The 12,444-nt window shown below is 40.1% G+C and overlaps 1 protein-coding gene and 1 pseudogene across 2 annotated transcripts in view; one reads left to right on the top strand and one right to left on the bottom strand.

Annotated features, from left to right (window-relative positions):
* Positions 1-6,420, bottom strand: part of ALKBH8 (alkB homolog 8, tRNA methyltransferase) — a 67,948-nt gene extending 61,528 nt beyond the window's left edge. Inside the window, exons 1-2 of one of the 2 annotated variants that reach the window (XM_037047724.1) lie at positions 6,319-6,420; positions 885-1,017 (exon numbers count right to left, since the gene is read on the bottom strand). In XM_037047724.1, the coding sequence (XP_036903619.1) occupies positions 885-1,017; positions 6,319-6,407 (222 nt within the window). In that variant the 5' untranslated portion in view covers positions 6,408-6,420. Of the gene's footprint in view, positions 1-884; positions 1,018-6,256 lie in introns of both variants that reach the window. The other variant, XM_037047725.1, reaches the window with a different exon arrangement.
* On the top strand, positions 3,389-6,242 carry LOC118988270 (protein mago nashi homolog; annotated as a pseudogene).
* Positions 6,421-12,444: the final 6,024 nt, after the last annotated feature.

The raw sequence follows: 12,444 nt of genomic DNA, 5'->3' as shown, positions 1-12,444 counted from the left end.
AGGGATCACGGTTTGATTCCCAGTCAGGGCACGTGTCTGGGTTGCAGGCCAGTTCCCAGTGGGGGACACACAAGAGGCAACCATACATTGATATTCTCTCTCTCCCTCTCTCCTATCTTCCCCTCTAAAGATAAATAAATAAAATCCTTAAAAAAAGAATACTTGATATTCACACGGTACTTTAATAAGTACTATCATGTACATGTTCTTTTAGAATCTAACAATCCAGTGGCATAAAAAAATATGCAATACTATGTCCTTTCAAATTAAGAAAGCTGAGGTTAAAAGATGCTGCTCATGTCCAAATAAGTGGAAGACCTAAGAGTCAAAGTAAGTTCTTCTCACTCATGGCCCAGGAAGTCTCAGTCCCACAATACGTAATTGTTGCCATTAAAAGGCTTTGTAAATGAAATCTAATACATAAAAAGTGGCTTTTTGCATATAGTCAAAACACTTTATAATAGAGATGAGGAAAGAAGAGAGAAGACTACAAAAGATCTAGCTTTAGGTTTCAGCCACCTAATATCAATGGACACATCACAACCCCTCAAAACATTAGTTTTCTCATCTATTTCATCGGGATTTTTAGCAAATTAAATATAATAAAGGATGTGAGTATGCTTTATAAACTGTAAACAGTGGTACAGTTAATACATACAACTTCCTCTCAATCAATCAACATAATCAATGGAAATTCCAAGTACACTAAGGTTTTGTCCAAAAATAAAAAGTTAGCAGGTCCTAACGTGTATATTTAATAAAGATGTAATACATGACTGAACAATTACAGCCTTCTTCTCTGAGCAATTATTAACAAATATCACTCTAACACATTAACATGGCAATACATTTACATTCAAATGGTAATAACAGTTGTAGGTCACCTGAGTGGCATAGGATACTGTTTCAACGCCTTCGTGTCTCAGCAAAGTATGCCTGGCTTTAATCTGTTTCCTTAAGAACTTCTTCTCAGTTTTGTTGAGTTTGCAACTTTGACGGTTGCTATCCATGGCAATACTGGAAAAAAAAAAAGCACAAAATGTCAACCTTAAGAGTCCTGAAGGGGCAGGAAAAGATCTGCCCCTTTTTATGTATTAGATTTTATTTACAAAGCCTTTTAATGGCAATAATTATGTATTGTGGGACTGAGACTTCCTGGGCCATGAGTGAGAAAAACTTACTTTGACTCTGGAATAAATAAACTTACTTTTATTTATATTGGTGCTATTCATATATAAGTACTCTATAGTTCATAAATATTTCTACATGACAATTTTTTAAATGCTTACTTTACCTTTTACCAACCAAAAGAAATGAAAACAAACAGATGCATGGACAATAAAGAAATACTGAGGTAACAAAGATGCAAAAACATCTAACAGCATCTCTTAGGGTTCTACAAAACTTTCCAATGCTCCAGCTCTATTAAGTGAGCTATTTTACCATAAGTGACATATTCCTTTACTTATAAAGTTCTAGGTAAAATGTGCCATAGGCAAATTTCACAAACATAATGTCAGGAAAGAAAAAAAAAGAAACAAAAAAAATTCACAGAAGAATATACAGTATAATTCCATTTACATAAAGTTCAAAACCCCAAAGTAAAGCATAGAGTGTTTAGAAATATATACAGCAAAATGCAAAGAAAAGTAAGGAAATGATAATCACAAAGTTCAGATGAGAAGTTTTTCTGGGAGGAAAGAGAGGAATGTGATATGAAAGAGACACATAAAGTCATTCCAGGTATTTCTTGAGCTACAGAGTGTTAAAAGGAGAGGGATATCTCTCTTTTTTAACATCTATCTCAAGAGGTTAGAAAGTTGTAGGAGTCATTAGATGGGAAGGAGGTAGTGGCTATAGGGATATTTTTAACATTGCACTAATTATAATGTTTTTTTTTAACGTATGTCCATGACCCTGACTGGTGTGGCTCAACGGATTGAGTACTAGCCTGTGAACTAATGTATGTCCCCTTCTACCAAGCTATGAGTTCCTTGAAAACAGGGATTAAATTGAATTTTTTTGTTTGTTTCCCCAGAGCCTTCTGCAGTGCTATCAGACAGTGTAAGTATGTTTAGGGGTTCAAGTTCCAGGTTCAAATCTCAGCTCTACCACTTAAGCTGATCCAGTGTGAGTTAATTATTTATTTCTGTGCTTAGGTTTCTTCCCCAATAAAATAGGAATACTGCCTATGGGTACATAACTCCATCCAAACCCTGGACTAAAAAATCTGACCAAACTCTAGCATGGCTTACAGCAGCATAACGCCAAGTCCCCAAATGACCCCAGCTACCCATTAAAATGCCCACCTGAGAAAACTCAAAATGCTGCCAGGACATTCCACTATTCATTCTAGCAAAATCTGACCACAGACTCCTGACCCCACTTTCTTAGCGCATTCACTAAAAGGGCTTAGGATTGTAAGCATGTATCTCTTGCAACTCAGAAATGTCTCAGAGCCATTCCTTCTAAATGCAATCATCAGGAAGGAGAGGGCCTGGCTCCCAGTCTCCGGGGCAGCATAGAATCAAACTCTGACCATTGCCAGCAGCAAACACGGCTGGCTGACTTGCATTTGCAGTGACCAACCTTTTCCACTCCAGAAGGAGTAGGGTGGAACCAAAAACAAACCTGGAATTTATTTCTAAAAAATTGTGTATTTATTACATGTTTAAACTTGTCACACTTCAAAGTACTCTCCATTTGATACAACACACCTATCAAGATTTTTTTCCACTGCTCAAAACAGTTTGTGAACTTGTTGATTTTGATGCCTTTTAAGTGCTTCTGCTGTTTTTTGTTTCACCTATTCCACATCAGCAAAACACTTCCCTTTGAGGACTTTTTTCATTAGGGAAACAAAAGAAGTCACTCAGAGGGAGATCAGATGAATAGGGAGGGTGGGACACAGGGGTTATGCTGGTTTCGGTCAAAAGCTGCTTAACACTCAGCGCAGTGTGGGCAGGTGCATTAGAAAATCACCCATGAAGAGTCTAAAGAACTTGTGACACATGGACATGAACGAAAGGGGGGGAATGGTGGGGGAGGGGTGTGCAGGGTGGAGGGGAGTGAAGGGGGAGAATGGGACAACTGTAATGGCATAATCAATAAAATATATTTTAAAAATGGACAAACACACTGAAACAGTCTTCAAAAAAATTCACTGAAGACAAAGCAGCCTCTTACAACACCACCAGCTGGTACACCGATCGATACACATGGGTTCCTAGAACACTTGCCTTGTGGGGGAAGCCTATACTACAAGGGGCCCGACCCCCAGAAGATAATTACAGGGGCTTTTTTAGGGATCCCTCCTTGTATTTTCAATTCTCTCAGACACTATTATGCACCTCATTCTACGCCCTACCCATTCTCCCTATAAAACAAAATGAGGGCTGAGCCTTTGGAGGGCTTTCTGCAGACAAAAATTGCTTTGGCCAGCGATTTCTACAGGTGCTACTACATTGGGCACAAGGGCAGGTTTGGACACAAGTTTCTGGAGTTCGAGTTCCAGCCAGATGGGAAACTTAGATACGCCAACAACAGCAATCATAAAAATGATGTCATGATCAAAAAGAGGTTTACATACACAAGGGTGTAATGGAAGAACTGACGAGAATTATTGATGACAGTGAAATTACAAAGGACGATGATGCTTTGTGGCCTCCCCCTGACAGGGTTGGCCAACAGGACCTTGAAATTACAATCAGAGATGAACACATTTCTTTTACTACATCAAAAATAGGTTCTCTCGTTGATGTAAATCAGTCAAAGAATCCCAAAGGACTTCAAGTATTTTACTATTTGGTATAGGACCCGAAATATTTAGTTTTCAGTCTTATTGGGTTACATTTCAATATTAAACAATCTAAATTATATGTTTTTGAAGCTGTTTTTATATTTAATCAAGGAATCGGTAAGGGGGGTCATCATTCACAATATCGGGATTTTTATGCATGTGAAGCAAACACATTTTTGTATGCAAATTGAAAATAAGAAAAAATAGAAACAGGCTTAATGGTTGTCTTCACTTGTGTACAAGTGGGCTGGACAGTGCCCCCACACATTAAATTCTGTAAATAAAAGGCACTTTTTGTTGAAATTTTGCTCCAATAAAACTTACTAAAGCCTGAAAAGAAATGAATTTGTGCAGTTCTTTCCTTACTGTTAGTAGTTACTGAATAAAAAGTTTTTATTGCTTTAACTCATGTCTAGCTGTGTTAATCCTTGACACTATCACATAACTGTTAAAAGGATTAAATACATCTATTACTAAATTAGTTTCCAGAAGAGCCAGATCAGAATGGTTTAAAAAGAAAAGCTGAGGACCCTCAAAGGAACTATCTTATTGCCATTACATTCCCAGGTCATCATCTTTGGAACGGCATCTTTGCTGTATGCAATGGAAAACAAGGGATAAATGCACTAATTTTTTTCTTAGTACATAACATGAGCAAAGACTGCAAAGTGGAAGAAATGAGAGAGAAATGTTGCAAACATCTTTTAAAAAGTCTGACATTAAGAGTTCAGCACCAGCAGGTGGAGCCTCATTTCTGTCATTCCCCTTCCCTTCTCCTCCACTCAGTCACGCAATATCATCATTACATGTGAAGAAACAAATCTCAACAGCTCTGGAGGCTCATTTGTTCCCCATTCCAGTGACTTGGCAATGCACCAGCCCAGCAAGTCTGAGTCACCTCAACAAGGAATAGTAGGCTGATACCAGTTGTTGAGCTCTGGAGATGGTCCCTTTCTGACAAGGCCACATCCCTGGCCAAGGAACTTCCACTATTGCACAAAGGCTTGGATGCTCCTTGCCATGTTGCGGGAGTGTTATGGGATGTTATAGGAGTGAGTTCACTATTCACTGGAATACTACCTATCTGAGTCAAGTCTAATCATGTCCAGCCTAAGCACACTCTCTGTAGGATAACAAAAGTTGAAAGGTCACACATGCTCTGCTAGTAAGTTTAACCCCAATATACTCAATTGAATATTGCCCTAAGTGGTAACATTAGTGTGTCCACACCCCTCCTTGAACAACAGAATGACTACAATGAACCAAGCACTATAGACAAACATTCCTGTGCTTATATATAAACTATATTTAATTAACAGCAAAGATTAGAAAGAACTTAAATTCCTATGAAATGAGGGCTGATGATGAAATATAGGACAGATATACAGGGTGTACATACAAATCTCCAGGACATACAAGAAATTTGTTTTATGGGTTGCCTTCAGGAAAAGGAAATAGGTAGGTTGGTCTGGGAATGAAAGGGATTCCTCTTTTGTAACTTTTGAATTTTACAGCTAATCAAATTGTGTTGCCTATTTAATTTTTTTTAATTTAAAATAATTAGAAAAAAATTGACCCCATCATTTTTTCATATCACCCCTTTTTAATTCTTTGAACACCTACTCTCTATTTTTATGCCCTCACCCTCCATCTTCCTCCTCTAATTTACTAAGAAGTAAGCTCTATGAAAAGGGACATTTGTCTAGATTGTTCACACTGTAGCACTCAGCATCTAGAACAGAATCTAGCACCTCATAAACGTTTATTGTGAAAGCCTAAACTTAAACTTACTAACCTTGCCATCTTACCTCCTAAACCTCTTCTTCATAATTCTGAATTCGGTGGTCGCTTTAAATGCTTTCATTAATACTGGGTGAGCATCTCTATCTCTGTTGTTACAGAGATACAACTGCTTGTTTGTGTGTTGCTCTCACCCAGAAGGCTGTCATGAACTTAAGGGGACAGACTTGACAGCCTGGCATACAGCAGGCGCTAAGTATTCATTAACTGAAATCAAAACCAAAAGCTGACACTAGCCCAAGGGTCTCTGGGATTACTCAAATAATAACACAGGAAGAGTCAACTGTGTGAGTTACCAGACCTCTGGAAATGCCTTTCCTTCACTGGATTGGCTCGGGTCATAAAACCCCAAGAAGTGCCGAAATAATACTCCCCAGGTTGCAACCGCCAGTTCCCAAAGGAGAAATTGATTGACACAAACGTCACATGGGCATCTGCACTAAACACAAACACATGCACTTCAAACATTGACAGAACCACCCAACAGAAAGACAACCTACTGCCCAGAGACTACACTAGAGTAAGGCTGGGGACATCATCCCTACCCTGCTCCCTAGGTTTTCAGCCCAACACCGTGAAGCCGATAGAGACCCGAACAGGCCGACAGGAAAGAGCGACTATTTCCAGTCATGCCCGCAAGTAAGAAGTGCCACAAACCTCCGCCTCTGCTTAGGGGAGTGTTCTTGCGACGTGGGTGCACTCTCCTACGCAAGACTCACCCATCAACCCCAGGAAGCTGCCGAGGGTACTCGTAAATCACCTCACCTGGGCGCAGCCATGTTGGGGAAGACTGCACTACACTTCCCATGAGTCTGCAGGGCGACGAAGGGAGCTCCCACAATCCCCTTCGCCTCACCCAGGGCTCCAGAAGGAGTCGTTCACGGTTAAGACGTTTAGCCAAAAAATCTTTGTCTGTTACGGTGAAAATTCGCTTGTCTTATTTGGGGAAATAGAAAGGGTTGGGAGTGCAGCCTATTTAGGGTAGCTCCCCAGAGACACACGGTCAAGCACATTTGTGTTCCTCGGTCCCTCAGTAACGCACCCCCTTCTTGGGCTATTTGTGCAGTTCTTCTGAATACTCCAGGAATGGGAGCGGGGCCCGGAGTCTGAGAGATGGCATTGCATGGGCAAGAGAGGGAGGTGAATATACGTGAACAGGACAGGGGAATGGTGAATACCACAGAGTGGTAGGAAGAATGTAGAGGGTGGTAGGACAGGAAAGGGCTGTGCCAGATGATAGAAGATTACGTAATTCTATTCTGCAAGCGTAAAGGGGTCCCTGGAAGGAATGGAGCAGTCGAACCAGAGCTTCTCCTGGAATGCGGAAGGAGAGACTGGAATTAAGACGACTGATTAACAAGCTGTTTCAATGGTAAAGTGGAAAGGAACAAATTAACTGGAACACAGCAGTGGCAGACAGGAAATTTTGAAATAAAAAGATACAGCATAGAGTGATGATTAGCCATTGTTCCTGCTCTAATATTATTTGTGTGATATAAATATGTTTTAATCATTGTGCTCACGTTGGATTTTGAGCTATCAAGTGCCGGGAAGGAAACGTAGGAGTGGAGAGGAAATTACCGTACTTCCCTGAAGTCTCGATGCAATACCCTTATTCCACACCCGCACCACAACGGACTAACAAAAAGTTAAGTCTGGCTGATCGGTCAGTGCCATTAGTGGCACTGACAAAAGACTGCTGTTGGGAGGAATGGTTTGTATGAAGAACAGACTGGAAGTGAAGAAGCTGGGAGGCAGATAGGCGCAGTTGCAATAGTCCAGGAAGAGTAATGAGGTTAGAACTGAAAAGCAAAAGTGAGACTAGCAAATGTAGGCTGAAGAGGTCAGATCCACCAGACTTTGCAAACTACTGAAGAGGGCATAGAGAAAACCCTCCGTCAAGGTCTTGCTTCCACACTACCGGTTGCTTTCAAAAACACGTTTTTATAGGACTTCCTTTTATGATGGAAATGTTTTATAATGTGAGTTTTCTAATATGGTAGCCACAGGCACGTGTCTTTTGAGCATTTCAAGTATGGTTAGTACAACTAAGGAACTGAAGCTTAAATTTTTTAAATTATAAATACCTGCATGTGACTACTGGCTACCAAATTGAACAGCAATGTAAAATATTCCCCTATGTCCTATTGGCCACATTCAATTATTTCATTTCTGTATCCATCCTACTTGAAGGTACTGAAGCTTTTAAAACTTTTGAAATCCTTAGCCTCCTTGAAACTACTCTCACTTAGCTCTCTTTACACATTCTAATCAGTTATTTTCAGAGTTTTTCACTAGCTTCCCTCCCTATTTCCCCAATTAAATGCAGGCAGTGCTTCAGGTTTTGTGTCTGAACCTTTTTTTCTTATTCCGTAGTCTTCCCCTGGGTGTCTCCCAGAGTTTTGATGAGATTTGCAGATCATTCCCTAATACTTATTTTCAGGCTTGACTTTTCTTTCTTCAGCCCAGGCTTCCATTTAGGAGGTAGTTTAGTTTAGTAAAAACAATATGGACATTAGGGTATGACCTGAAGTAGAAACTGCAAAGTAGCATTTACATATTGGGATTGAAGTAATAATTAACTACCACACCTAAAGTAGCTGTAAATGGTTGTTCATTCCTTTTCTAGTCTTCTGCTCCTAAGTTACAGGCCCAAATTTCCAATAACCTACTATCTGTCCTTGCCTCCATGTCCTTAGGAAACGGTGGATACATGTAAAATTTTGCATGCAACCCTTTTTTTGCAGGCTTTTATCTTGTCTCTCAGAGCAGGTGTTTCCCTGAGCCAATTTTTAGTTACATTAAGACCCTGTTTTATTTATTATATAATTCCAATGTCTTCCATAGTCTTCAACAATTCAATAAATGTTGAACCGAAGAAATTAATTTGAAGATAAACTCTATCTTCACCTGTGCCAAAAGCTTTCCAAGGTGATGTGTTCTTCTTCAAAGGTGTTGCCTGCTGACCTAATGATTCTTAGTAAAAGCCTAGTCTCGGCTTCAATCCTGTACGTAACTAATGCAGGGGTTGGCAGGATTTTTCTCTGAAGAACCAGATAATATTGTCTGGTTGTCAGATATATTGTCAGATAATATTGGCTTTGTCTCTGATCACATATTCTGTTTTTGCTTTGTTTGGTTTGGTTTTGTATAAACAACCCTTTTAAAATGTAAAAAGCATGCTTAGCTCCTCTGACTTATACTAGTGGGATTTTGCTCATGGCCTATAGTTTGATGACCCCTGGACCCTCTTTTTGGATGACTCTATAATCCTAAGCACAGTCTCGGGGTGAAGCTAAGACTGGCATCACCATTGAAGACATTTATTATGAATTACAGTATAAATAAATTTAATTAGATTAGCTGACGCTGTATTTTAAAGTTGGAAAAGTTGAGATCTGTCCTACAGTTGAGTTCCGGAAATTAAGGCTAGGAGAAGCATATCATTTAGAATTACTTCTAGTTGCCAGTGATAGGAAACTGGTCTGATTGCTTAAATAAATAGCCGTTTTTCCTCATATGACAAGCTATCAGGAAAGAGTAATCACTGGCCTTGATTCTGCTATTCAAAAATGTCATCAAGAACCCAGGTGCTTTCTAGTCTCCTGCTCCACCATCCTTAGTATGTTGACTTTTTATCCTCATTCTCGATGTCTCCTGGTGTGAGGGGGCTATTGCCACTCCAGACAACTTGTCCACATACTAGCACCTCTAGCTGGAAAAAGGCAGGAGAGTCTCTGTCTTTTCATCTGTGGGGGCAACTTTGCCCACAAGTCCCCCAGTCCACCACGGATGAAAATAAACACTACCAAGACATAATCTGCTTGGGGAAGAGAGGTGGCCAATTTCTCAGGGAAAAAAGTCCAGGAGACCCTTCCTCCAGGGACTTTTATTGGGTTGTAATACACAGGAATACAGGGTGGCAAGGATCAAACAGTAGATAACATTTCAAAGAGATCTGAGGGCTTAGTCTGAGTCAGAGTCTGTCAGGGAAGGGGGTTTGCAGAAACTTTGGGAGATATACTCATTTCCTGCTTGGACCCTTAACATATGAATGAAAACACTCTTAGCAAAGCAGGTTTTGCAGGATTTTTAGGAATTCTTTCTTATGCCAGATTTATTCTGGATAGTGCTCTAGCAAGGCAAGGAGCTGCACTGCCTCTCAATGGGTTGTGAGGTTTCCATAATAGGTTTTCGGGCATAAGTGGATCAGAACCAGGAAGCGTTTCCCCCAGAGAACATGGGGACTTGGGCTGTGTCACGTAGCCGGGGAGGCAAGGGTCCATTGTTCCCTCTTTGTCACAGCCCCCCAAGTTCTTCCATGAAGGCTTCCCAAGTGATCATGTCTGGCTTAGGTTGCCCCCCACTGTGAGGAGTCTTACCCATCATCAACACTGACCATGCTTTGGGGGCAGGGGGAGTAAACTGAGGCAGCATTTGCTAACAGAGACAAGCCTTGTCTCCTGTGGCTCGAGTTCCGGAGGTTGCTCACTCATCCTTAGCCATGGGGGGTAGCTACAATTCCTGAAACCAGGCAGAGTGGTTCCCAACATTCATCCAAGAAATAAAGCTGCCAGTGGGCCCTCCCCGTTACTTTGATCATACATGGGTTACATCACAGGTAGAACAATGGGCCCCCAAAGATAACCACACTCTAATCCTTGGAACCTGTGACTATACAGATATGATTAAATCTATAGGCCTTAAAATAAATTTTCTAGAGGCACGGTAAAACCCCACAATTTCCCAAGAGCAGAATATTTTCTCTGGCTTGAGCAAGAGAGATCAAGCAGAAGTCAGATCCCAAGTGTGAAGGAACATTAGGCGAAGACCATGTGCAAGGGCAAAAGAAAGATTTCTATGACCTAGGGGCAGCCCCCAGCTGATGGCCAGCAAGGAAATGGGAACCTCAGTCCTACAACCAAACAAAGAATCCAACAAAGACCTGGATTCTGCCAACAATGTGAATAGGCTTACCAGAACATCTTGATAAGAGCCTGGCCAGCAGACGACTTAATTCTGTTCTTATGAAACTCAAAGATGAGAAACCAAATGAGCCAAGCCAAACTAATAACAAACAGAACTGTGAAATAATAAATGTGCTGATTTGTTACAGCAGCAATAGAAACTATTCCACATGCTCACCCCAGACCACTCACTAGCTAAAGGAAGGAGAATTGCTGTGGCTGCTTTAGGACAGTCATGATTAATTCCATGGGGCTGGGATAAGGCCTGTCCCTGAGATCAGGACACTTTGATAGACTACACTCTGTCTGCAGAAAAATAAAGTTAGGGTTCTATTAGCACAAAAAACGTGGGCAGTTAACAGGATGCTTCAGAAGGGAGTTAAACACCATCTGGCTGGCTTATTATAATCTGATCTGTCTCAAAACCTAAGAGAAGGGGATGCTAGAAGGGTAAGCACTCCCATAACCAATAAAGCATTCAAAGGTAGAATCGCAATAGCTATTATATTTCTACTTCAAGGTTCATCAATCAGGAAAGGTCAAAAGTGTTCCCAACAATTCTTGAAAACGTATGTTTTTACTGTGGCTCCAAAATGTGATACCGTTTCACTGCAGTTTCACTGCAGTTTCCGATTCACTTCCTGTATATTCATGAGGTTTCTAATTTCCCTTCCCCTTCTCCTCAACCCAGATCATGTTTGCTTTTGGCCCCTGTCTGAATTTTCCCCCCTTGTCCCCAGAGGCAAGTATAGTAGTTTTTGCTTTTTTTCTCATTTATAGTTAAAAAAAAATACCACTTTCATTCCTCAGTCTTTCCTCTCCACTTATTCTTTTGCTACTTACTATATCCCTCCTGAGTAAATAACAAATTTGTGTCAAATTTCCTTTTCAAACTTTTGGATTCTCTGCTGCTTCCCTCGATCGTTGGCTTCTTGAAACTGCAGCGAAAATGCATTGTATGAAACCGTTTGATGTTCACTGTGACGTTTCGGGACTCAGCGCATTATTCATGCTGTGGTGATAAAAGTTCAGTGAAAATTGTAGTTTTACAAGTCATATGGTGAAAGTAATCCCATTCGATAATTAGAGGAAAAGTAACCAAAAAATACATATGAGAAAAGAAAAGGGGCCAGCCTTCTAATTTGTAATACAGACTATATAAAACTCTGCTTTGAAGATTTAGTCAGTTCCAAAACAGGATGTATTTGTAAAGCATTAACCTCCACCCCAGAAATGGTTAATTTATTCTTGAAGTTGAAGTCCTGCTTGCTTCATAATTGTTTTTTGCATCATACTTTCAAGTAGAAGAGAATTAAGAGAGACAGCTCAGAGTGCAGGAAAATCTTTAAGGCGGCCAGAGGAGTGGGATTTGTGGAATTTTAAAGGTTATGATAAAATGGAACAGTTTTCAAAAAATGTTTCCTTTAACTCCACGAGAAAAAAGTCTCTTAAAAGTTTAAAACAATTCATAAAAAAATGTCTAACTACTTTGATGGATACTGTCATTAATCTCTCAAAGATCCAAAAATACTAAGATACTTGCTCAAAGAGGGCAAGCTTCCCCACTAACTGTACTGGATGCCAGTCATTTCGTATCTTTATGATCATCTCTGTTTTGGGAAGCAGATTTTTGGTTATAGCTGATTACATGGTCTCTTAGTTTTTAATTGTATTGTGGCTAACTAAGACTTTAGGGTAAGAGCATCGATTTTGCCATTTTCTATTGGCTATTTCTACTTGAATTATCATCTTTATTCATCTTCACTGTAGAAAATTTAGAATTTTCTAACCCACTTGTTCATTTTGCAAAAATAGTTTTTTGGTTATATAAGCATTTACCAGGCACAAAAAATCATGGCTTGCTTAAAGTAAAGGAGG

The sequence above is a fragment of the Sturnira hondurensis genome, unplaced genomic scaffold, assembly GCF_014824575.4.
Source record: "Sturnira hondurensis isolate 20B ecotype Veracruz unplaced genomic scaffold, ASM1482457v3 Scaffold0006213, whole genome shotgun sequence".
NCBI lineage: Eukaryota > Metazoa > Chordata > Mammalia > Chiroptera > Phyllostomidae > Sturnira > Sturnira hondurensis.
The sequence above is the reverse complement of the archived record's forward strand: the minus strand, read 5'-3'. Positions and strand labels throughout refer to the sequence as shown.